Source organism: Bos indicus, chromosome 11, assembly GCF_029378745.1.
Source record: "Bos indicus isolate NIAB-ARS_2022 breed Sahiwal x Tharparkar chromosome 11, NIAB-ARS_B.indTharparkar_mat_pri_1.0, whole genome shotgun sequence".
Lineage (NCBI taxonomy): Eukaryota > Metazoa > Chordata > Mammalia > Artiodactyla > Bovidae > Bos > Bos indicus.
In genome coordinates this window covers 10,610,556-10,637,081 of record NC_091770.1, presented here as the reverse complement: position 1 = coordinate 10,637,081, position 26,526 = coordinate 10,610,556, and the positions used below count along the sequence as shown (strand labels likewise).

At 42.5% G+C, this 26,526-nt stretch overlaps 1 protein-coding gene across 2 annotated transcripts in view; it reads left to right on the top strand.

Moving 5' to 3' along the window:
* DGUOK (deoxyguanosine kinase) overlaps positions 1–25,167 on the top strand; it is a 34,325-nt gene extending 9,158 nt beyond the window's left edge. The window contains exons 2-7 of one of the 2 annotated variants that reach the window (XM_019969912.2): positions 1,553–1,665; positions 14,210–14,397; positions 18,189–18,336; positions 23,692–23,807; positions 24,395–24,494; positions 24,927–25,167. In XM_019969912.2, the coding sequence (XP_019825471.2) occupies positions 1,553–1,665; positions 14,210–14,397; positions 18,189–18,336; positions 23,692–23,807; positions 24,395–24,494; positions 24,927–24,953 (692 nt within the window). In that variant the 3' untranslated portion in view covers positions 24,954–25,167. The remainder of the gene's footprint in view (positions 1–1,552; positions 1,666–14,209; positions 14,398–18,188; positions 18,337–23,691; positions 23,808–24,394; positions 24,495–24,926) is intronic. The other variant, XM_019969913.2, reaches the window with a different exon arrangement.
* Positions 25,168–26,526: the final 1,359 nt, after the last annotated feature.

The window sequence follows — 26,526 nt, the reverse complement described above, 5'->3', positions numbered from 1 at the left end:
AAGGGAGTAGGGACCTGTCAGAGGATTTTAGGCAGGGTTATTTTGTGTGGTGTGGCTGCTGCAGTATGAATAATGGATTGAAGAGGGCAAGGCCAGAGTTTGAGAGGCAAGAAATGAGAGCCTGGTCTTGAGTGGGAAATGGGAATAGAAGGACAGATGGGGAAGGCATGTTCAACATGTTAGAAGGCATGTTCAACATGTTAGAAGGCATGTTTAACAGCACTTGGCGGCCACTTGAGGTTTGGCAGAGGAGGAAGTTGTGACTGAGTGGATAGTGCTGTTGTGCCCTGAGATTGGGATATGGGAGGAAGCTCAGTTTGGTCGGGAAGATCGTGAGTTCATTTAGCAAATGTCAGTACTTCGAGGTGCTTGTGGGACATTCAAGTGGAAATGTCTGGAGGGCTCTTAGTCTGGAATTTAGGAAGGTGTGGGCTAGATGTTGGTGTAAATGGGAAGAGGGAACTTAAATGTTGTGGTACTGGGTTAATTTCATCTCCAGAATATTTCTCATAGCAGTCACTACTTTCCACCTCCTCTGCTGTTGCCTTGGTTGAAGCTCCTGTTGTGTTCCAACCTAGCTGGTGGAGTGTCTTTTAAAAATGAGGTGGTAACTTGTTATTTTCCTGCTTAAAACTCTTCCTCAGTGGTTTCCCATTGCCCTTCTTCGCATGGTACAAGGCCCCGTGTGGCCTGGCCCGCCCTGCCTGCTGCCCTCTCCACGCTCACTTTTTGCCGTCCTTCTCCCTCTTTTGACCACACTGTCGCTGCAGTGCCTTCTTCACGGCCACAGATTCTCTTCTTTCCCCTTGTGCACTGTTTTTCTCTTTTCCTGACCTTTCCCCCCATCCTTGGCCTGGCTGCTCTCTCTCCCCTTACCCCACCCTTGACCTGACCAGTCCTCGTCTTTCAGGTCTCACCTCAGGTCACATTTTTCAGAGGAACCTTCCTTGATCTTTCGAGCTACATTAGAGTCAGCATGCATTTTTCTTTCCTAGCACTATCACAGTTTGTTGTTAGTTACTCATGTGTTTGCTTGGTGTCTGTCTCTCACACAAGCTCTGTGAGGGCAGAATCCGTACAAAAAATCTGTGTTTTGTTTACCGTGGTACCACCAGTGCCAGACGGTTCTGAGCACGTAATAGCACTCCCTGAGTATTGGTTAGATTTGTTGAATGCATGAGGGTCATTGTCTTCATTTTCTATAGAAAAACTTGCAATTTTATACTGTCACAGAATAACTGACTGTGATTCAAGGTTTATAACATATGTAGTTGATTTCGTCTACTTTTGAGAGTATTCCATTTTTAACTGTTATTAAATACTCTATTCCTCTGGGAGGTTGGGGCAATAAAATTACAAATCCAATCTTAGGGGTATTTTTCCTCCCTGTTACCTGCATTCATCATGGTGACTCTGGTTGGCATGGCATGACCTGTCATCTGTCTGACAGTGATGTGGCTGCTGAGTTGGGTGTTTGTGGAAGAGTTGAGTAGCAGCCTTCTCCTGTAACCTGATTTGGGAAGTGTCCCAATACATGCTGTTTGCATTGCAGCTGTGGGAAAATCCACCTTTGTGAAGTTACTCACGAAAACTTACCCAGAGTGGCACGTAGCTACAGAACCTGTAGCAACATGGCAGAATGTCCTGGCTGCTGGCTCCCAAAAAGTAAGTTTTCAGTTGTGGTGGGTAGTTGGCAGGCTTGGGTTCATAAACTAGTTGCAGTAATCTAATTTGCTCCAAGTAGGTGAAGTAGTCCATTTTGTGTCTCCTTTTTAAAATACCTTTATTTCAGAAAGCAGACTGTGTACATCAGGGAGGGATGACTTGTTTGAATGTGTTAAGTTTTGATTTTTGTAGTTTTGACATTTCTGTTTAAGTGATTGCCTCTGTTCTTTCCAGTTTCCCAAAGCATGGCCAGCCATCCTGTCATTGAAGATTAATTTTGTCATTCCTACCCTTAAGTATTTTATTGAAATTGACCATCAGGAATAGTAGTTAATTACAGTGATTTTAGCTTAGTTTTGAAGTCTTAGAAATTGAAAGGAATCTTAGAGAAGATCTTGTCACATTTTAAGTCAATGCAGAAATCATAGCTAACGTTTATAAAGTGCATACTATGTGCCAGGCACTGTCCTGTCCCAAACACTGTACATTTCACAGATGCCTTGTGGCTGAAGCCCTCCCGTCAGTATGTTGCTGTGGGAGAGGCCACGGGCTTGGTTTCTCACTAGCCACATCAGTGTGAGTAGGGAACAACCAACTGGACGTGACCCTCAGAAGCAACTGAGGGAGTGGCAGCATCTCCGCAGACTCCTGTAGTTCCAGGAGCAGTCACGAGTACCTCATTCTTGCTTTTAACAGCCTATTGTTAGAAAGTTCTTGTATGAGCCACTTTGCATACCTGTGACTCTGATTCATTGGTTCAAGTTCTGACTCTTAAGACTTTTAACTTTTCCACATGGCAACTCTTCATTCATTTCTAAGGCAATGATTTCTTGATTTTTTGCCCCGTTGAGTCTTCTCTTTGAAATCAAATACCATTTTCCTCCAGACTGTTTCTCATGCAGAAGTAACTTTGTGTAGGAGATGCACTCCTGTCTGTTGGTTTTCCACCTAGATTTTAGTAAGAGTAGCACTCAGAGCTGAACAGGACATCTTAGATATCGTCTACATGGTACAGAATACCATAGAACTGGTTCTCTGTGCCCTTTGCTTGTGCTTCCAACTTAGGATCGTGTTACCTTTTTTGGCAGACACTTATACTTACTGAGGATATTTGTTTTTTTTAAACTGTCTCCATCTATGTATGTACCTGTGTGTGTGTATATGTGAGATTAACTTTTCTATTTAGTAAATAAATTATCTTTTTCTGAGTATGCCACAGGGCACCTGCTTTGGGGATTTAAAAATATAACCACAGATTTGGTACTGTTTCCTTCAAGAAGGAAATAGTATTAATTCTTTTATTCTTAATTCTCCCCTGGAGTGTGATCTGGACTTGGTGACTTGCTTCTAATGAGTACAGTGTAGCAGGATTAATAGTGTGTGACTTTCTGTGGTAGGTGGTAAAAGACACCGTATCTTCCGTCCTGCTCTCTCTCGATCACTTTTGGCTCTGGGGCTGCCAGCTGCCCTGTGATGCAGCGTACCTGTCTGTGAAGGGGTCCACGCAGCAAGGAACTGGTCCTGCCAGGAGCCGTGTGACTGAGTCTTCTTGGAAGCAAATCCTTGAATCCCCAGTCAAGTCTTCAGATGACTGTAGCCTCAGCCAATATCCTGACTGAAATCTCATGGAAAACCCTGAGGCAGAACCACCTGGCTAAGCTGTGTCCCGAATTCCTTTCCCGTAGAAGTGGATTTAATGAATGTCTTTTTTTGTTTAAGCCACTAAATTTTGGCACAACTTAGATAATTACTACTCTGATAATCCCATTGTCTGGAAATAAAACAGTTAACATTTTTGTCCTTTTAAATTTTTTTAAAAGGACAAAATGTATATATTAACACACATATAAATGTATAAAACATACACACATTTCATCTTTTAAAAAATGTATTTATGGCTGTGCTGGGTCTTCATGGCTGCGCAGGCTTTTTCTCTAGTTGCGGCACGCAGGGACTGCTCTCATTGCGCTGCTCGGGCTTCTCACTGGTGGCTTCTCTGGTTGCGGAGCATGGGCTCTAGGTGACCAGGCCTCATTGGTTGCAGTGTGCGTGCTAAGTAGTAGCTGGCGCATGGGCTTACTGCTCCAAGGCATGTGAGATCTTGCCGGACCAGGGATCCAACCAGTGTCCCCTGCCCTGGCAAGTGGATTCTTTACACTGAGCCACCAGGGATGCCCACGTTTCCTCTTTTAAAGTAAAAATTGTGACTGTCACTTGCACGTCCCTTGATACCCAAGGCCTTCTTCCTTTCCGTTAATGTCGTTTTAACGGTTGCTGTATGATGTTACACTGTATAATGTGGTGTACTATCATTTAGTCATCCAGCCTTATTTTGAATGTTTACTTTTCTAATTTCTGCTTATTATAAACTGTCACAATGATGAATATTTTTGTAGCATATCTTTTTTTCTTTTTAATGGCTTAATTTTGAGGGTAATCTAGAAGTGGTATTTGGATGTCCCCAAATTACATGTTTTGTTGAGACTTTTGTTACATTTTGTAAAATCTTCCTTCAGAAAAGTTTTACTATTTTTCTCATATTTTCAGCAACACAGGGTATTATTTTTTTATCCTTTCTGACTTGAGAGTGAAGAAAATGAATGGTATGTTATTTTATTTTACATTTATTTGATTATTAATTTGTAAGGCCTCCTCAGACAACCATTTTGCTTTTTTGCATTTCTTTTTCTTGGGGATGGTCTTGATTCCTGTCTCCTGTACAATGTCGTGAACCTCCGTCTATAGTTCATCAGGCACTCTGTCTATCAGATCTAGTCCCTTAAATCTAATTCTCACTTCTATTGTATGTCATAAGGGATTTGATTTAGGTCATACCTGAATGGTCTAGTGCTTTTCTCCACTTTCTTCGATTTCAGTCTGAATTTGGCAATAAGGTGTTCATGATCTGAGCCACAGTCAGCTTCTGGTCTTGTTTATGCTGACTGTATAGAGCTTCTCCATCTTTGGCTGCAAAGAATATAATCAATCTGATTTCGGTGTTGACCATCTGGTGATGTCCATGTGTAGAGTCTTCTCTTGTGTTGTTGGAAGAGGGTGTTTGCTATGACCAGTGCATTTTCTTGGCAAAACTCTATTAGCCTTTGCCCTGCTTCAATCTGTATTCCAAGGCCAAATTTGCCTGTTACTCCAGGTGTTTCTTGACTTCCTACTTTTGCATTCTAGCCCCCTATGATGAAATGACATCTTTTTTGGGTGTTAGTTCTAGAAGGTCTTGTAGGTCTTCATAGAACCATTCAATTTCAGCTTCTTCAGCATTACTGGTTGGGCCATAGACTTGGGTTACTGTAATATTAAATGGATTGCCTTGGAAATGAACAGAGATCATTCTGTCGTTTTTGAGATTGCATACAAGTACTGCATTTCGGACTCTTTTGTTGACCATGATGGCTACTCTATTTCTTCTAAGGGATTCCTGCCCGCAGTAGTAGATATAATGGTCATCTGAGTTAAATCCACCCATTCCAGTCCATCTTAGTTCGCTGATTCCTAGAATGTTGATATTCACTCTTGGCATCTCCTGTTTGACCACTTCCAATTTGCCTTGATTCATGGACCTGACAGTCCAGGTTCCTATGCAATTTTGCTCTTTACAGCATCAGACCTTGCTTCTATCACCAGTCCCATCTACAACTGGGTGGTGTTTTTGCTTTGGCTGCATCCCTTCATCAGAAAACTAAGATCATGGCATCCGGTCCCATCACTTCATGGCAGATAGATGGAGAAACAGTGGAAACAGTGCTGACTTTATTTTTCTGGGCTCCAAATTCACTGCAGATGGTGATTGCAGCAATGAAATTAAAAAATGCTTACTCCTTGGAAGGAAATTTATGACCAGCCTAGACAGCATATTCAAAAGCAGAGACATTACTTTGCCAACAAAGGTCTGTCTAGTCAAGGCTATGGTTTTTCCAGTGGTCATGTATGGATGTGAGAGTTGGACTATAAAGAAAGCTGAGTGCCAAAGAATTGATGCTTTTGAACTGTGGTGTTGGAGAAGACTGTTGAGAGTCCCTTGGACTGCAAGGAGGTCCAGCCTGTCCATCCTAAAGGAGATCAGTCATGGGTGTTCATTGGAAGGACTGATGCTGAAGCTGAAACTCCAATACTTTGGCCACCTGATGTGAAGAGCTAACTCATTGGAAAAGACCCTGATGCTGGGAAAGATGGAAGGCGGGAGAAGGGGATGACAGAGGATGAGATGGTTGGATGGCATCACTGACTTGATGGACATGGGTTTGGGTAGACTCCGGGAGTTGGTGATGGACAGGGAGGCCTGGTGTGCTGTGGTTCATGGGGTCGCAAAGAGTTGTACATGACTGAGTGACGGAACTGAACTGACTCCTTGAAAAGAAAGTTATGACCATCCTAGATAGCATATTAAAAAGCAGAGACATCACTTTGTCAACAAAGGTCCGTCTAGTCAAGGCTATGGTTTTTCCAGTGGTCATGTATGGATGTGAGAGTTGGACTGTGAAGAAAGCTGAGCACTGAAGAATTGATGCTTTCGAACTGTGGTGTTGGAGAAGACTCTTGAGAGTCCCTTGGACTGCAAGGAGATCCAACCAGTCTATCCTAAAGGAGATCAGTCCTTGGTGTTCATTGGAAGGACTGATGCTAAAGCTGAAACTCCAATACTTTGGCCACCTGATGCGAAGAGCTGACTCATTGGAAAAGACCCTGATGCTGGGAAAGATGGGAAGGCGGGAGAAGGGGATGACAGAGGATGAGATGGTTGGATGGCATCACTGACTTGATGGACATGGGTTTGGGTAGACTCCCGGAGTTGGCGATGGACAGGGAGGCCTGGCGTGCTGTGGTTCACGGGGTTGCAAAGAGTCGTACATGACTGAGCGACTGAACTGAACTGAACTGATTACCAATTAATTGAACAACTTTTTAATCTTTATTGGCTATGTTTTAGTATTCTTTATGAACTGCTTGTTCAAACCTCTTGCCACTTTTTCCTCCTATTGAGATCTTCAGGTTTTTGTACTGGCTTCATAAGAACTCATTGTATTGTTAAATATCTTAACTCTTTGTCATATACTGTCGATTCTTTCCCCAGTGTTGTCATTTTTTCTTTGCCTTTCTGTATGGGATATTTCGCAATGTAATACTTGAAAGTTTTTATGTGGTCAGAGCTACATTTTCTTCGTAGTTACTGCCTTTGATGTGAAAGTCTAAAAAAACCTGTTACAAGCCCAAGGTGATAAAAACATGCACTTGTTTTTCTTTCTTTTGCTTTTAAGGTTTTACCCTTTATGTGACTTTGAAAGTTACAGGAGTCTTAATTTTCCCCCAATTGTTATCTGCATTTCCAGTAATAGTCATGTTGAGTGGTTATATATTTTGTGGTTATTGTGACTGGGAACTGTTTTTCCATCATCTTTTTCAAACTGGTTATTGCTGTTTTAAAGAAAAGCAGTTGATTGTTGTATATGTCTTGTGTGACTTAATTCTCTCTCTTCTCTCTTTTTTTTTTTTTTTTTGCTTTATTTGCTTGAGGTTTTAGAAAATAATAGTTTTCTCTAAATCCTAATCACTTGTAAGGGCTTTCCAATATCCAAACCTCATTTCTGGTTTCTTTTGTTAGATAGAAGTTCCAGAATAATATTAAATAGTAGCAGTGATGGTAGTCACCCTTATCTTTTCTGTCTTTAGTGAAACTACCTCTAATGTATCATCATTAAGTTCTGTGCTTGTCATTCATTTCAATAGACTGTGTGGAGGAGGTACCCTTCTATTACTAAGATATTAACTGTTTTTATCAGTATCAGATGTTAAGTTTTCATCAAAAGCCTTTTTTAGCATCTAGTGAGATAACCATGGGATTTTTCTTTCCTTTGCTTTTTTCTCTTAGTGTTAGTCATAGATTTGATAATGATGTCATCCTCACATTCCTAGAATGAACCCTTTTGATCATGGTGTACTGTTGCATTAATTTGCTAATATGTTGTTTGGACTTTTGCATGTGTATTTATAAATTTAATTGGTATTACTATTTGGGTATACAGTTTTTGACAGGTTTTACCATCAGGGTTATGAAAATGAATTGAGCTTTGTATCATTTTTAGCATAGAAATTGTCTATTCCTTGAAGGTATGATAGAAATTAGTTTCAAAATTACATGGACTTGATGTTGTTTGAGGGGAATATTGGACAACTCTTTCTTCCTCAATTATTATTCAGGGTTTTTAGTCACTTTTGATAATTTTTTTCCAAAGAATTGCCTTTTATTAAGATTTTCAAATTTAATAATGTAAAATTTGTACATGTCTTTTATGCTTTAAATTCTGTATTGAGAGTTATTTTATTGTTTGTCTCATGTTGCTTATCTGTGTGAATATTTTGAAAGGAAAAGACTTGGTAGATGATTATTTATTCTTTTTTAAAAGGTGCAATTAATAGATTGTAATTTTTAATTCTGTTGGGGCTTGCATTCTAGTTCATTACTTTTTGCTTTTAAATTTATTTCTCAGAATTTTTGTATTTTGAAAAGTCTTTAATAAAGTTAATGATTAATTTGTGTATTTTCCCCTTTTTTCTGCCTTAATAATACTGTTGGCCAAAAAGGTTCACTAGGTTTTCTCCCACCTGTTTTTGGCCAACCCGATAAAAGCATTTGCAATGGGAAAGTTTCTTCGTAGAATAACTTATGGCCCTATCTTCTAGATTTTGACATATGAGACTGTAACTGAAATTTCTAAAAAATATGTAATTGTAGTTTTAACTTATTTTTTGCCTAAGAATTATTTTTAGTGTTTTACATATTCTGAGTAGATTTTGTATGTTTATTATTTTGTTAATCTAGTTTTATTTTGTTAAGATCAGTGTGGCTGATACAGTTTCTCATTGGGGAAACTTACTGAGGTTTTCTTCATGGCCTGTGTATGGTCAGTTTTCATAAGTTTGCCATGGACTTTTAAGAAGAGTATGTATTTCCGTAAATTCTGTGTAGTTTGATGTCACATATTTTATCCATTCTAAGATGCCATTGATTATGAGACTATCAATTTAGTGACACTCCTAAGGAATAATTAAAATGTCTGTTCTGTTTAGTAAGCATTGTACTATGTATCCCAGTTTCCGATATGTGAAAAAAATGGTTTAGAGTCTAATCCTCCAAGTTCTCTACAGGTTTTTTTTTTAATTAAATGCTAAGAGAAGTGTACTAAAGTTTTGTGCTTTTATTATGTTTTGCCCATTTCTCCTTGTATTTTAAAAAATATTTATTTACTTATTTTTTATTTTTACATAAAATAAATGGGTCTTTGTGGCTGTACACTGGCCTCCTCTAGCTGCGGCGAGCAGCGGGGAGGCCCCTGTCTCGCTCCAGTGCGTGGTCTTCCTCTTGTGGGGGCTTCGCTTGTGTCAAGCACAGGCTCTGGCACGCGGGCCTCAGTAGTTTCAGTGCACAGGCTCAGCAGCTGTGGCTCTGCAGCTCTGGAGCACAGGCTTAGTTGCTCTGAGGCATGCAGGGTCATCCTGGACCAGGGATTGAATCCATGTTTCCTGCATTGACAGGCAGATTCTTCACCACTGGATCACCAGGGAAGTCCCTAATGCTTTTTTTCTTAATACAGCTTTGCCACATCTGCTTTCTTTTTATTTGCACCTACTTGATGGATTTTTCTGCCCCTTTGTTTTCAACTAATATCTGTCATCTTGGTTTGGTGTTTCACTTATGAACAGGAGTTTTAGCTTTTACACATTTTGAGGGTCTGCTTCCCATTCCTGGGAATTTTTCTCTTTGATCATGATTATATTTAACTTCTTCCTGCCACCTTATTTTTGTGCTTTCATCTCCTTTTTTTTTTCTTTTTTCTGTATTTAAATATTTCTTTCATCTTTCTCCGCTTCATTCCTGTGGTAATTTTTACTATTTTTACTCTGCTAGTGGAAACATTTAAACTAAAAATATACATGTTAAATATATATATATATGTTTAAGATTCACAGATACAGAAAACAAACTTGTGGTTACCAAAGAGGAGAGGGAAGGGGGAGGAACAAATCAGGAATGTAGGATTAACAGATACAAACTACTACATACTAAATAGACAAAGCAACAAGAATATACAGCACAGGGAATTATAGCCATTTATGTTGTAATAAGCTATAGTGGAGTATAATCTGCAAAAATACGGAATCACTGTGTTGTACACCTGAAACTAATATAATATTGTACATCAACTATACTTCAATAAAAAATATATATATATTCAGGTTTAAACCTATTTATAGATACTAATGGCATCTCCATGAAAGAAAAAAATAAATTTTACTACTTTTTTATTACTTTCTTCTCTAGGCTCTACCACCCAAGCATAGAAATCTGTAATTTTATAGTTCTGGAATGTTTGTACATAGTGAAATTTCTCTGTCTCTTTCTCTCTTTTTTTCTGGCCAGGCTGGACAGCTTGTGAGATCTTAGTTTCCTAATCAGGGATTGAACTTGGACCCCAGCAGTAAAATCACCAAGTCCTAACCACTGGATCGCCAGGGAATTCCTGGAAATTTCTCTTTTAACTATAGAAATTGGCAGTAAACTTCTTAACCACATTAATAATAATTTATACTTAACTCTCTTCTGCTGGTCATTCACTGAACACTGTTTTCTTATTGCCACTTCCCATTTCTTGATTCTTTGATTCATTTTTCAATTGGTTGAAGTTTATTTTAGAGGAATTTTTTTTTTAGAATGTAGGTGGTATTAATATAGTCTCTGAGCGATTGCTTGTCTTAAAATGTCTTTAATTTCTGTTGTGTTGTTGCTCAGTTGCTTAGTCGTGTCTGACTCTTTGTGACCCCACAGACTGCAGCACACCAGGCCTCCCTGTCCTTCACCATACCTTGGAGCCTGCTCAGACTCATGTCCATTGAGTTGGTGATGCCGTCCAACCATCTCATCCTCTGTCAGCTCCTTCTCCTCCTGCTTTCTGTCTTTCCCAGCATCAGGGTCTTTTTCCATGAGTTGGCTCTTTGCACCAGGTGGCCAAAGTATTGGAGCTTCAGCTTCAGCATCAGTCCTTCCAGTGAATATTCAGGACTGATTTCCTTTAGGATGGACTAGTTGGATCTTCTTACAGACCAAGGGACTCTCAAGAGTCTTCTCCAACACCACAGTTCAAAAGCATCAATTCTTTGGTGCTCAGCCTTCTTTATAGTCCAACTTTCACATCCACACATGAATACTGGAAAAACCATAGCTTTGACTATAGGGACCTTTGTTGGCAGAATAATGTCTCTGCCTTTTAATATACTATCTAGGTTTCTGCTATAGGGAAGTGTTATGTGGTTCTGATCTTTTTTTAAATGTAAGAAATTAATATTTCCCCCCTCCTTAGGTTTTTGTTTCGTTTTTATGAATTGAGATCTTGCTAGGATAGGTCTGGGTGTGTGTGTGTATGTGAGATAGAGAGAGAGAAAGAGAGAATATGAAAGCCACATATGTAAATCCATATTAAATCCTTTCTGGTACTCAGCAAATTTCTCTGGTGGAAAGTCTCACGTCTTCAGAGATATTCTTTAATTTTTTTCTTTGGTTTTGGCTTCTTTTTCACCTGAACTAAAACCATAGTAAAAGTACCATGGTTTTAAAAGTTTATTTTTGTTCTAAAATACCTAGAGATATGTCATGTTTCTATTAGACAGTGATTCTCAGTGACTGAAATTTGTTGAGAGGGAGACACAGACCTTATGAGTAGTGGTCTTCCTCCATTCATCTCTTTTTTTGGGGGGGTAGTGGCATTTCACCTCTCTGTATTGGGCTCATCACTTGAGAAAGAAAATTGTTCACTTTGGGTAGGTAGTTTTATCTAAAATATGGGTACTGCAAAGTTGCACATTGTTTTAGCTCTTGTTTGAAAAGTTATTTGATACAAAATTGTATTAACTGCTGTGGGGTTGGAGAAGGTGACATTACATCTTGATGTATCTTTCCAGAAGAAAGAAAAAACAAAAAATACCCTCCCACTGTGTAACAGTGTATATTGGATCTCCTAAACTGTTTCTGTTTGTTTCTTAACTTTCTGCTTTTTTCTGTTAGTTTAGGAAAAATTTCTTGAGTTGATACTCTGTATGTGCTGTGTGCTGTGCTTAGTCACTCAGTCCTGTCCTACTCTGCTCAGTCGTGTCTGACTCTTTGCGACCCCATGGACTGTAGCCTGCTAGGCTCCTCTGTCCATGAATTCTCTGTCCTCTGTCCATGAATTCTCCTCTGTCCATGAATTCTCCAGGCAAGAACACTGGAGTGGGTTGCCATGCTCTCCTCCATCGGATCTTCCCAACCCGGTAATCGAACCCAGGTCTCCCACTTTGGAGGCAGATTCTGTACTAGTCTGAGCCAGGAGGAAAGCAGTGTTCTGTTTGATACTCACTAATTAGGTTTAGTGCAGTTTACAGTCTGCTGGTTACTGTCTTCATTGGGAGTTTCGTTTTGGCAATTGCATTTTTTCCCTCTAAGAATGTTCTTTTCATATTGTTCCATTTGGAGCCTGGGTTCATTTCTTTTACTGGGGGGCATGCCATGCAGTCTGTGGGACCTTAGTTCCCCAACCAGGGATCGGAGCCTTGCCCCTGTAGTGGAAGTGCGGGGTCTTAACCTCCAGGGAAGTCTCTGGCTCCTTTTTTTGATAACCTGTTCTTATCAGTGTGGCAGTCTCTTGAATCTTATTGAGCTTTTTCCATTTTCTCCTTTCTCTGGCAATAGCTCTGTCTCCTGAGAGGCTGCTTGTCCTGAGCACATTGATGAGTTCACTCCTTTTGAATGGCTGAGTATTTTTATTTCCACTGCTTGTCCCCTTTTTTGTTTTTATGTCTAAAGGGATATGTGCTTCATGTTCTGTAGTTGAGATAGGTTCTTTAGAAATAGTGTAGGCCTCTGTACAGTCAACCTGGTGCCTCTGCCAGCGCAGTGCCCCACTCCAGTCAGCTGGCTTCCCTGCCATCTCAGAACTGTGCCACGCACCATGGGCTCCCTACAGTCTCCAGTGACCCTGCCAGAGACCCCAGTACATCCAAATTTGTCCTCCTGCTTCAGCCTCCAGCTCTCAGCCAGGGGCCGTTTGTGAGGCTGGTGTGTGTTTGTGGGTTGGGACTGGAAGGAGGGAAGTTGTTTTGTGACCTGCTGTGCTCTACCTGCATTGCTCCTGATGAAACCTTCCAAAGGGTAAGACCCTTCTTTGGAATCCAGGGTTGATATTCTGTGAAACCGGACCACTTGTGGTTGTCTAACCTCCCCTTCCCCACCCCCCACCCCCACCAAGACTTTTGTCTCTATGTGAAATTCTTTCTTCTTAATCTCTATTTCCATCTATGGAGATTCCATGTAGCATTTACTTACTTCCCAGCTTAATGCCACTCTTTTCCAGAAACTTCCCAGATTCTCTCCACCATATGTGAGCACCCCTTTGTTGTATGTTCTGCTTTCTAGTCTAGTTTTCCATATTTTTGTCACCCCCTTTCTGTTTGCATTATGAGCTCCTTAAATTTAGGAACCATGTCTTGCTCGCTTTTATATGGAGAAGTATTAAAATGAAGAAGTTAGTGGAAGCCAGGTTTGAGTCCCCATTCAACACTTAACCATGAAACCTTAGGCAAGTTCCGTCACCTTTCTGAGTGGATGTTCTCCTCAAGGAAATGGGCATAACAGGGGTACCTACCTCATGGTGCTGTTGTGAAGATCAAATGAGACAGTATAGCACAGTGAACATTGAGATAAATCTTAATTTTGTTTTCTGTACCCCTTACAGCACCTAGCTCACGTAGCACCTCATCCACACAGGCCTTCAGTTAATGGTGACTGAACACAGATAAGAGTGCTTTGCGCAAAACTCACTTTAGCACTGAGTCAGTGGCAGAGCCCAGGAAAGAATCTAGGGTTCCTGAGTATCTTACACACGTTCCCGCCTGCACATGCTGAGTAAGTGGGTCTTCACGTGCCTTTCGTAAAGTGTCTAGAATCCAGGAGGAGGGATTTGTGTGTTTTTGTTTGTTCGTGTGTTTGTTTGTTTAACAACGTGTAGCTCTGCCATAAGAGAGACAGAACTCTTTATTTTGTGGGTTGGATTTTATAGTCAGTTACTTTCTTGTCTAGGTTAGTTTTAGAAAGAACCACAAATGGAAGCCCCAGAGAGAGGCAACATAGTGTTGCGGTAGAGGTAGTATGGTTGCAAGTAGAGTTTTAGGTGGCTGTGATTGTTAACTCCTCCTCCGGCACGCTCTGCAAACACATCTATCGGTGCATGTGCTAATTGTACGGTGGTTCTGCCTCTGCTGTTCTAGGTGTGTTGAGGCATGTCATCTCCCTCTATCAGAGTCTCACCTAATAAAGTAGGAAAGTCTCTCCCTTGGTTGTGTAGCTTTGACTGCACCAACGGTGAGGGATGCAGTATCTTTTTAGTGGGAGGAAACCTCTGTAATTGCTTCTCCCAGTGATTACAAGGTATGAGGTAGAAGGGTGGTGAACACTGTCAAGTAAATGCGTCCTAGGAAATTCTCCTCTTTTGTAATTTGCCTTTAGGCCGGCGCTGCCACCAGCCTTGGAAACTTGCTGGATATGATGTACCAGGAGCCAGCACGATGGTCCTATACCTTCCAGACATTTTCTTTCCTGAGCCGCCTGAAAGTACAGTTGGAGCCCTTCCCTGAGAAACTCTTAGCGGTTGGGAGGGCAGTACAGATCTTTGAGAGGTCTGTGTACAGCGACAGGTAAGGTCCCGAGCCTCTGCCGGCCACAGGCGCTGTGCTCAGCGCCACAGGTTTTCTTTTCTTGGTCAGACCCTGAACTGCTCTTGTCATTGAATGTTATCCTTGAAAAAATTGTCTTCTTTTTAACGACAACACTATAGAGATTTGTTCAGACTTACAATTTCAGTTACCACACATGTCAAGAAAGGAAACTGTGTTTTTCATAAACTAAATACATCTAATTTCTCACATTGGCACTGATTGCCTTGTCGTCTTTTCTGTCACAGAAGCAGGCTGGTGGCTACCTAGTAAAACCGTTACATGCACAAAGGCTCGGAAGAGACACTTAAGTAGCAGCGTATGTTTCAGCAAACCAGATGAATCAGTGGCTGGCTATCGCCTTGAAGAAAAAAGCAGATGGAATTAAAATCTGTGTTCCTAAAATGATAGGAGAAATACATTTATCCTTGTTTTATTCTTCAAGAAAGGATTTCTGAGTAGAAGCACATCTGAAAAATTGACTTCTGTCTTGGATGTAACCATTTTTGACTCTCTCGTGTGAGAGGACTTATTATTGGCCAGAGTCTATAAGAGATATTCAGTCTCTCATAGGTCCAGGGAAGGGCATTATCCTATCTACCGATGGAGTGAGATGAGTCACTTTTCACGAAGGCTAGCAGCTAGCTTGGGAATTCAGCCCCTTGATTCTAAAGGAGCTAGTCCGTCTATACTCCGGAATTCCTGGTTCTGCCACAAGACCAGGCTGAGTCTTGTGTTTCAGCCATTTGGCAATGAAGTGAGGGTGCCTCGATCTGGACATCACTGAGGGTTTTTTATCCGAAGGAACCTGTGTCAGTGTGAGATGGTGGCTCAAAGCATGTTGAGCTCTGAAGCCCCTTTGAATTATCAGAATGGAAAAATTCACTTTTATTGTCCATTCACGTCTTTTTTAAAATTTTTATTTATGTATTTTTGGCTGTGCTGGGTCTTCATTCTGCCCAGGCTCTCTCTAGTTGCAGAGAGTGGGGGCTACTCTTCACTGTGGTGCTCAGGGAGCAGTGGCTTCTTTGGCTGGGGAGCACGGGCTTTAGGGCATGCAGGCTTCAGTAGCTGCAGCTCCCCAGCTCCAGAGCACAGGCTCAAGAGTTGTGGCGTATGGGCTTAGTTCCTGTGGAGCACGTGGGGTCTTCCTGGATCAGGGATTGAACCCATGTCTCTTGCAGGCAGATTCTTTACTGCTGAGCCACCAGAGAAGCCCTGTCCATTCGCTTCTCAAGATGCTAGATTGGTTACCTGTTTACTTCCAAATTACAAAAACTAGCGCTACTTCTTAGTCTTCCCATAAAGCCGCCTGGAGGGGGAAAAATAAGGGTATATTTGTAAATGTATTGTGATTTTTTTTTTTAAGCATTACTTAAAAACCATTCAAGAAATGTAATACAAACCCTATAGGCTAGGCACTCCTTCTCTGTGGACCCCAAGAGAGAGCCTGTTCTTTATAAAAGCTAAATATGTGAATTGTAAATGGTTGAGCTATAGACTTTTGTTGTTTTTTCAACTGTTGGATACACTACTATTTATTTTCCTCTGCCTTCTCTCAAGCCTAGCCTCTTGAATTAGGAAGATGAATTACATATTGCTACCTTCCTGGAAACAGACTGGCCATTGGTCTTTTGATTTTCAGCCCTTTAGTGAGGTAGACATGTGAGAGACCCCTTAAAAATACAAATACTTTGTTTAGAAAGTACACGGACTTGAGAAGATCTGTTTAGAAGATCTCCAGACTTCTCTGGCGGTCCAGTGGTTGAGACTCTGTGTTTCTACTGTAGGGGGCATGGGTTTGATTCTTGATCAGGGGACTAAGATCCCTCATGTGGCGTGCCATGGTATAAAGGGAGACAGCTGATTGCACTATAGGCAGCTACAGCATCCCAGATGTTTTCTTCAGAGGGGACATTTTTGAGACAGAAAGGGTAACTGATTACACACTCTAACCCTGATGGTAATTTAGAGCCTCTCCACTCCTTTAAACATTTATTCATTTGGCTCAGCAAATGAACAGATTTGTTGAATGCCACCTGTGTTCAGGCACTGGGTCAGACCTGGGGCTGCAGCAGTAAGCAGGGCGGACCCAGTGCCTGCCCTCATGGTGACCTTAGTCTGGCAGGGACTGCACACCTGCCCAGGTGTGTTATATGTATTCCAAAGGAGGAACATCGCTTGTTTGGGAGGGTAGATGACAAGGAGGGGGAAATCTAAATCTTTTCTGTTTGAGTTGAAAGAAAACAATAGCATGTGGTTTTAGAGCAGGGACCCTGATGCCTTGGTGCTTAAGCTGGCCCTTTCCTGCAGTCCCTTCATTCAGGCTGCAGTGGCTCTCCCCACCCGCCTCAGCATTTAGCACCACCATGGCCTTTATGTCCTCTCACCCCTTCACTACCAGCTTTGGAGAAATAAAGAAGTGCTCATCCTCAGAAAAAGGCCAGGGCCTTTTATAAGACTAATTAACAGGTATTTACTTGCTCTTTATAAGATCTTCATTTCCATGTTACTTATGAAGAAGCTGAAAACATTTTTCAGATACTGAATTAGAAATTCACCTCTTTTCTTTGTTGCCTTCAGCTAGGCTATAGGTAAGCCATTTCAGAGCTCCCAAATTAGTGCCTTCATAGCCTAACAGTGAAGTAGTTACAGTGACAGCTAAGATGTCTTTAATAGTATGTGTCAGTCACTGTTGGAAGCACCTTGTAAGTATTACAGTTCTCACAACTCTACGAATTAGGTTCAACTGTTATCTATGTACAGAGGAAGAAGCAGCCTGAGAGTTTGATGACTTGCCCCTGGTGACACAGCTAGTGAATTTTGAAGCCAGGTCAGACTCAGGAGTGTGACGCTCCAACCCCTTCTCTTATGCAGCACTCACAGCCTTGTGGTGTATACCTCCCTGAGCCATTCATAGACAAGGCTTCCGAATTTCATTTTTCCAGAAGTAGCCAGTTGCTGAGTATTGCCTTAGAAACTGGAATTCACTGCTTAAGATGTAAACTGTGTTTTGTATCAAGATGCCTGAGGTTGGAAAGCAGAATTGCCCCTCCTGAAACAATGGTTTCTAGTTAGCTCCGACTTCCTATTTATCCGATGCTCCTTTAGTTACGGAAGTAAGCAAGGGGCAAAATGAGATTGATTTTTAGATTTAGCCTTCTCATATCTGGATTAGAAGCTCAGAAGCAGAGGAGGCTTGCTTTGGAGGAGAGTTTGTTTTCTTGGAGGTACTGCAGTTAGTAGGAAATGCGTTTCCTGCTCCATAGGGGACATGACTTAAGTACAGTTCCTGCTCTACTTCTCGGCTAGACCAAAGGATGGCTCTGCAGCCTCAGAACCCTTGAGTCCTTAAAGTAAGTCGTGGGTGCTTTATACTAGGTTGTTTTTTGTTTGGGGGCTTCCTTACAGTAATAGTAAGGAAATCTTAAAAGTCTGAGTCTACATGCACCATTTGCACATGTTTTGACTGGTTTCCAGGAGGGAAAATTGTTAGCAACCAATGGTACTGTCTTTCAGTGGCCTTTTTCTTCCAGTGGATTAATCCACTCAGAGATTTTGGCCTCTAAAGTCTAAATGCTATTCTCAGTATTGAGCAAAAAGTGTAGGTGAAGAATTCAGACTTCTTAAAAATCAGTAAGGAACCAAAAAGGTTAAGTGGTTTGGACAGACGTGGAAGAAGTTGTTATTAATGTTTTTTGCTTCTTTCTTTTGCCTTTCATTCCATTTCCCATTCTCTTCCCCTCACCCATCCCACCTACATTTCCAACCAGGTATATCTTTGCAAAGACTCTTTTTGAAAATGGTTCCCTCAGTGACATTGAATGGCATATCTATCAGGACTGGCATTATTTTCTCCTGCAGGAGTTTGCCAGCCGGCTCAGATTGCATGGCTTCATCTACCTTCAGGCTGCTCCCCAGGTAAGACAGAATTTAAAGCCTTAAACATTAGGGCCATATGAAACTTAAGAGGTGCTGTTCTCTGAGCCCCTGATTTTCCAGTTGGAGAAAGTTGGTTGTGGGTATTACCTGGAGCATGGAGAGCAGTGGGTGAGCACCCTCCCATTCTAGCACAAGGACCCAGTTCCCTTAGGCTTTCTGCAGCAGGGGGCTAAAGGGTCCCTCTTGATGTAGTGCCCACCTAGAGAAGATTGGGCTTTATCACTGGGATCCACAGTTTCAACCCTCTGACCAGCTAACCTGTAGCCAGTTGCCTCAGCTTTTCCTTCCCTCTAACTGGGTCATCAGAGTCCATTGTGGTCTCTATGGTTTCCTGACTATCATGTCAGGAGGACGAAGAGGCTTTCCTCACCTCATCCTGGTACTCTCCTAATTCATTGTCTGCTTTTTTGAACCTGAAGGATGCCACTGGTAAGGCACGATGGACTGTGGGAGTTGCCTCCCATGACCTCCGACCTGGACCATGGGGGCAGCCCAGCACACAGTAGGGTGGTGATGTGGAGTCTCTGGAGATGGCAGGGGTCCTTGGCTCTGCCAACCGTGGGCAGGCCCTGGAAATCTTTCCCCTGGATGGGTCCTTGTCTGTCCAATCCAGTGTCGCAGACACGTGATCCCTAAGGGCTCCTCTGGAGTGGGAGTCAAGCTGGGGGGCATTTTTGAGGGATGTGTTGCTCTCACCTTTTTAGACAGATACCTGACATACGGTCAAATGCCAGGTATAACGCATAGTCTTAGGAGGGAAAGTTTTCTTGAGGCTAGAGGCCAGGCTTTTAGGTATATGACCAAGTCTTGTGGAAGGAAGAAGCCTGAGAGCAGACTGGCCAGGGTCAGAAAATGGGTGGGAGCGCCCCCATGACACAGACTCGCAGGAACCAGAGGGGAGAGGACCGGATGGAAGGGCCTGACCTCAGCAAGGGTGGCAGCAGGCAAGGAAGGGCCTTGGGTGTGAAGGGGACCAGGGATCGGGGCTCTTTATGTCAGGAGCTTCTGAAGATTGTGAGGAAATAAAGAGAGTCCACGGAAGTAAATAGAGTCTCAGGTTTAAGTGAAACTCAACTGGAGATGCAGTGAAGCCAGAGGGCTGAGAACCTTCTGTGAAAAGCACAGCTGAAGGTGGCAGCCTCGCGCATTTATGACTTCTTGCAGTAGTTGTCATTTCCTGGGAGCAGGAATAGAAGAGACCAGTTCTGAAGGTGACTGTCCGGTAGGGGCAGGGATTGGTGTCAGTGTTTAGGGGAGAAGGAGACCCCTGCCAAAAGGATGGTTTGAGGTAGCCGAATGTAGGGTTCAGGGTGAGAGGAAAGTCCTGGCCCCCAGGAAGGCTCATGGCCAGAGCCAAGGATGGATTAAGAGCATTGTGGACTTGAATTGAGTGAAGATTGTGGTTGGGTTTGAAGAGGTGATGGTTTCCAGTAGGAGTTCATGGGATGGAGAGTTGAAGGCAGCAGCAGGTTGGGCTGAGCATTAAGAGAATTGAAAGCACTGCCACCTAACCTTTGCCTGGTTCCTGACCTAGCCTGCTGGGCCACTGGGACCCAGCAGGAGAGGAAGGAAGTCTTCCTCACGTCTTTGTGTACTTGGAATGACTGTGAGATGGGACAATGATGGTAACAATGGTGGTGGTGGCTGTAATTGTTACGGTGTGGCTGGTAACATCTTTTTGGAGAGACGAATTGAGGTATTTCAGCTGGGGTGGAATAGGGGTTGAAGGATTAAGGATTACTGCAACTTGATGGTAGAAAAAAATTACTTACTCATTTTGGAATTGAATGGGGATTTTGGTGCTGTTTTGATGGCACCAGAACTGAGAATGTTGATATCCTTCCCCTGAAGTCACTCCTAACCTCTGCTGTGAGACCCAGAGGGACTGTGAGAGAGCAGAACAGAAGTGAAACATCTTTATGTAGAAAGCGGTGCAGAGTCCCGGCAGATGTTGGCTTAGAGCTCATGTGATGGGCTTGAGTAGGGCATTTTGCTCCTTCCTACCTACTCTTCACTAACCTGTAAAAAGCAAGCGAGCCAACAGTAAAAAAAGAAATCAGAAGAGAAACGGCTGGGCCTCAGTGCCCCAAAGAATCAGCAAGAGAGAGTGCAGCTGGCCAGTGTACCTCCAAGAGCCAGGCCGTGTCTGCAGCCCGGACAGCGTGTGCTGCGAAGACCTGGGACAAGGGGCACCTGGGTGTGGGGCTTAGGAAGTGCAGTGGTCAGACCCACTAGCAGTCCCTGTCCAGTTGCTGCCTCTGACTGCAGGCAGTCCAAACAGCAGCTCTTCCAGGAGGGTCGGGTGGAGTGAAGCAGGCAGCTGCCGTCCCAGCCATGCTCTTTCCTGTTCACGTTCAGTGCGTCCTCCCCATGAGGACTGAGGTAAAGAGGAACCAGACTAAAGCACTGTTTGCACAAGGTTGTTTTTTGTTGTTTTTTTTTTAAAAAGAACTTGTAACCATATCAGTACAGCAAGAAGTACACCAAATGTTCAAAATAGAAGTTTACCTAGGCTTCTGGGAGGGAAGAAAAGTTTGCTCTCTTAAGTAAATTAATAGTGCAAAGGGAAATGTTAGCCTATTTTAACAGGAGAGACTTTAGCATCAGTGTTTGCCTGCCAGCAATGAATGAATAATTATAGCTTTTATAAAAAGAATTGCTCTACCCTAGTGTATAATTGAAAACATAACGTCACATTCGGAAAATACGCATTTTCATTAATTCTGATAATATTTTTCTCTCAGGAAAATTAGGTAGCTTTGCTATGTTTAGAAATCCTGAAGCTACCTTGCTGGCAGGAATGAGAATTGGTCAGCCTCTAAGGAGGCAGTCTGGCAGTGTATACTGGCAGGATACATAGTTTTGCCCTATTAATCATGCTTCTTGGAATTTACTACATAAATATGCTCCCACATAGGCAAAATGGCTCATGTGCAGGGCAGCATTGTTTATAATAGCAAATTATTATAAACAACGCAAGTAGTCATCAGTAGAGGCCAGTTAAGTATATTATGCTCCATTGATGCACTGAAAAACTCTGAAGCCATGAAAAAGAACTGGAAGGTACTACACTGACATATAACAATCTTCAAAACATATTCTTAAGAAAAATAAGAACCAAATGTGTAATAGGAGATCTTTTATATGTTTTTTTAAGTGGAGGTAAGACTATATGTGTAAAGTCTTTCTGCAAGTAGACAATAGCCACTAACATCTGTCATCAGTGGGGTAGAGCACTGGGTCGTGGTTAGTCAGGGCTGTAAAGCTGTGTGATGGGGAGGCAAGGGAACGGCGGAGAGGTCTTGAAGCAGTCAGCAGTGAGGAAAAGATGTAGGGACAGAATGACAGAAAGAAAAAGAGAAGGTTCAGAGGGAAGGAAAGTAGAGATGGAAAAAGATAAAAGTAGGAGCAGACGGTCAACAGGGATAGACGGGGTCAGAAATGAAAACATTCAGTGAGTATGTGCGATAAATATGTATTGACCACCTGCCCTGCCAGGCCCTGTGCTCAGCCCTGGACCAGACAGATTCTGGCCTGCTTTCAGAGTGGTGTTGAGTAAGCTGGTGCCAGCGATGAAGGGGGAGCCCCTGCCGCTTCCAGGAAGCGCCTCTGACTGCCCCAGCCCAGTTGCTGCCTTCCTTATCTGACTTCTGTACTTAAGATCCAAACCTCACAGTAGAGCACCTGATTTGCTGTTTTGCATATGTTCTTTTACTTGTTATCTAATTAGATTATAGACTCCCTAGGACAAGGACTTCATCTAACTTTAGAACAGTTCTTGATTCAAGGGAAAGAGATGAGAAGGGATAAGTGCTAAAAGTATTAGCATGTTAGACTGTTAACCTGTGTTAATCAACTTGAAAAGTTGGGCAGAAGATCATAAATGAAATTTGTTTATATGATTTTCTTTCCATAGAGAAAAGATGATACAAGAGGGAAACAGCACAGATTGCATCTTTGGGAATATTATACATTTTTTTGGGAATAAAAGTTTACATTTGGGAATAAAACTAAACTATTTGAAAGAGAGAAGTCCTAAATCAGTGAGTTAATCTACGTGTTTTTCTCAGGACAGATGACACTGAATAATGAAGTGTTTGCCATGCATAGAAAGAAAGGAAGGCAATTCAGGCAAAGCAGACATTCAGAGCAAAAGTTTTGAGATGCGAAAGAGCTTGGTCTGTACTGCAGACAGGAGGTGACATCCGGCTTCAGGGGAGGAAGGAGCTAAGGATGTCAAGAGTGGAGAGTTAGGAGGGGTGGCCAGACTCTGGGAATGGCCCTGTGTGACCAGTAAAGGAGAAGGTGACATTCCTTGAGTCATTGTGCTTCAGATTTCTAATCAGATGAAGACAGACTGGAATTACGCACGCTCTGGAAGGACTGAGGGACAGAGTGAATCTCAAGCCTCACTTTTTTATTTTTTGAACTTTGACGTATGCAGAATTTGCATTCTGCCCCAGAGTGAATGTGTGATATGACATGACTTCAAGTTACGTACCGTTTTGTAAATATGATGTTACTCATACTTCCTTGCACCTGTGACTGAAGGCGATAAGCACCCTGCAAGGAGAGTCATACCGTTGGAGTCAGCCCTCCGAATCCAGACGCGGAACCCCTGATGTGGAGAGCCCACTGCCATTTCACACACATAAGGGGCTCCAGCAACCTTGGAATTTCGTACCCACAGAGGGTCCTGGAACCAAACGCCCCTGCAACCCCCTCTGCACGTGCTGAGGGACAGCTGTATATTGCAATAGTCTGGAAGGGTGGACTGAGCAGGAAAAGTAGGAGAAAAGACAGCATTTGCCAGGAACTGATGGGCTCCCTTCCCTGAGTCTTCACAGTGACCCACGGGGTTGATGAGAGGAAATGGAAGCCCACAAAGCTTACCCCCCTGGTGCCTGGCTAAGATGGGAATTTAACCCTGGACTTTCTAACCTTAAGGCCTGTGCTGTTTCCATACACTTCACTGCCTCCAGGAGGCAGAGAGTCAGAAGGCTCTTGCTCCATAGTCCAGGTGAGAAATGCTGGGGACCTGACCAGGGCAGGGGTGAGAGAGAGGCAAGGAGAGAACCAGCTGGAGAGAGATGAAAGAGAATTCAGTGACTTCCTGGATGTGGCAGGGAGGAGGAAAAAAGTAATAATTCCAGGTTCCTAGGGTAGATGATGGTTGCCATTAACCTGTGATTCACTAAGAAGACAAGGCAGCAGAAGGAATGTCACAACACTAGCGCCCAGGATAGACACAGCAAGGAGGCCTGAGAGCCCCCCAGCTTCTGTAACAGCCGAGATAACCCAGGAGCTCAGCAGAGCCTGGGGATTGTCTTTCAGGTTTGTTTAAAGAGACTACAGCGGAGGGCCCGGCAAGAGGAGAAAGAAGTTGAGTTGGCCTATCTGGAGCAGCTTCATGGTCAACACGAAGCCTGGCTTGTCCACAAGACAACCCCGTAAGTGGAGAAGAGAGCGGCAGTGGACAGGGGCCTGCCTTCCTGCAGCCAGGCATTAAAATACAGGAAGCTGAACACGCAGCCCCTTAAGCAGGTTCAGAATGTCCTGGAAGTGGTTGGGATTGTTAAGCGTTATCCCCAGCAGAAATTTAATACTGGATATAATCTATATATTTCAAGAAACTTTTTTATTAGATTGTTTCCCAGCTTTTTTATTTTTCGATATGCCCTTAGACTGAACTTGGTGATTGATGATGATAAAGTCGTTGGCTCAGGGTAAAGGGCTGAAACATTGTCAGTGTGTACTAAGTTAATATTCCTGGTTTCAGCCTTTCCTCCCTTCAGGCTTGGTGTGCTGTCCATTTAAATTGTTTGGGGCTCCGACCTTCAGTATCAGTCTTCAGACTAAAGAGAAATTTCAATCTCGTCTTTCCAGCCAACTTTATTGAGTTCCTTTTTTAAACTGTTTACATAAAATTTCCCTAAGAAGCCCTGTGACCTTAGAGCTATTATGAATTATTAAGACTGGTGAGTATGTGAAGCTTACCATCTTTTTTCTGTTCCCTAAATATTCGTGCTTCTTACAGGCTCCACTCTGAGGCTCTGCTGAACATTCCAGTGCTCGTGTTGGATGTCAATGATGATTTTTCGGAAGAAGTAACCATACAAGAAGAGCTCATGAGGAGGGTGGGGAAGACCTTAACTCCTGCTTTTCTTTTTTTACACTCTTATCACTTCAAAACTTCACTATGGGTCCTATGCATTGCGCCTCAAATTGCATTTCACACTCCAAAGCCTGTAGGGCCTTGGATAAGTTATTAAGATAATCTCTATTCTCTAAAGTATTTGGGGCTAATAATTGTTAAATATTTGCCTTGTAAGATGTGCTTTCCAGCTAACTTCCTCGTCTGAGGTATTCTAGAACTAGGGAAATGAGACTTCTGGATTCTCTCCAGCTCTGCTACTTGATACCCTGGGCAGGTCTCATTTCCTTTCCATACCTGTGTTCTCTTCCTCACAAAAAACTCGAAGGCTTGGCTACACATGCATTATGGATGGACTGTTGTATAGTCTCCTGAAAATGTGAAATTTAACTTTTTGTTTTTCTCTTTCCCACAGGTAAACACCTTTGTAAAGAATCTATAACCAGTACTGGGATGTTCTAGCTGGGATCTGGGCTCTCTGACTTTCTAAAGCCAGAAAATACCAAGCCACCCACCTTTCTGTCCTCTGCTCCCACCTGCTTTTACCCCTAGAGTGCTCTGACACTCAGGGGTTAAGCTTCTGTTATCTGTAGACCTAGCCCTAGTCTTCTTTTGTATCTCAAGGACTTCTTAAATAAAGTCTGTGCTTTTGTGGATTTTGTTAATCCATTTGTTCATTTATTTCAGCTTGTATCTACTGCTCTGAGCTCCCTCTAGACTAGCCATTTTCACTTGAAAAAAGTCCTGGCTTGCTTTTAAATCCTTCACCTGTCAGACTTCCCTGTATGTTCATTGGCTCCTTGTGACATGATAGGGCAGGAATTGCTTCAGAACCCTGACCAAGCTCTGCCTTAGGAATGAAGAAGGGGAATAAAATGACTCAGGAGTGGGTGGATGTGAAGTGAGCCCTCAGAGCCAGGAAATGGAGCTCAAACTCCAGGAAGCTTCTCTGTCTCTCCCCATCCAGCACTCTTGGTGTGGGCGATGGGGTCGGTACTTAGACCTTTGTCCCAAAGCTGAAGAACCTGGATGAAAGAAAAGGAGGGAAGGAGGGAGAGAATAAATCACAAGCTTAAAAGTTCAGCATATGACATTTAGGGCTTGGTCATCATGGCACTCTGGCCTCCTCCAAACACCTACCAAGTAAGTTTCAGGTTAACTTCATGGAGTGAATTTGTCTATGCTAGAAAGAAAATTTTTTGTGTGTGCTGCAGTTCAAGCTTCAAGGATAGTTTATTGTAAAGAGAGAAAAATACATGACTCTATAGAATTGAAGTGCTTCATTGAAAGAAGCCTACAGATCCACGATTCATCAGGATTGGAATTCCTGCACTGAGCCCTTAACAGCTGCACAGGCCCACAAGAAAATGAATGAGCTTGGGACCCAGAGTGTCCCAGAAGACAGAAATCTGTGTTTCCCCTGATACTTGGCAAAACGGATGTGAGATTGGTTTCTAATAGACGTGTGATGTTTTGAAATAGCACAGCATTTCTTTATTCTACTTAAAAAATTTTTACAGTTTTATTGAGGTAATTCACATACCATACAATTTACCCATTTAAAGTGTTCAATTCTGTAGTTTTTAGTGTAGTCATAGAGTTGTACAGCCATCACCACAATCGATTCCAGAATGTTTTCATCACCTCAAAAAAAAATGCCATACCAATTGCAGTCACTCTGTATCTCCTGCTTTCCCACAATCCCCACCCACCTGTATCCTGCTCTGGGCAGTCAGCAGTCTACTTTCTATTTCTACTGATTGGCCTCTTCTGGACATTTCATGTAAACAGAGTCACATAATATGTGGCCTTTTGTGACAGGCTTCTTTCATTTTCAAGGTTTTCAAGATTCATTCAAGTTGTAAAACATATCAGTACTTCATTCTTTATTATGGCTAAGTATTTTGTAAATATACATTTTATTTAACCATTTATCCATTGATGGACATGAGGGTTCCACATTTTGACTATTAGGAATAACGCTACTATGAAAATTCATCTACAGGTTTTTGTGT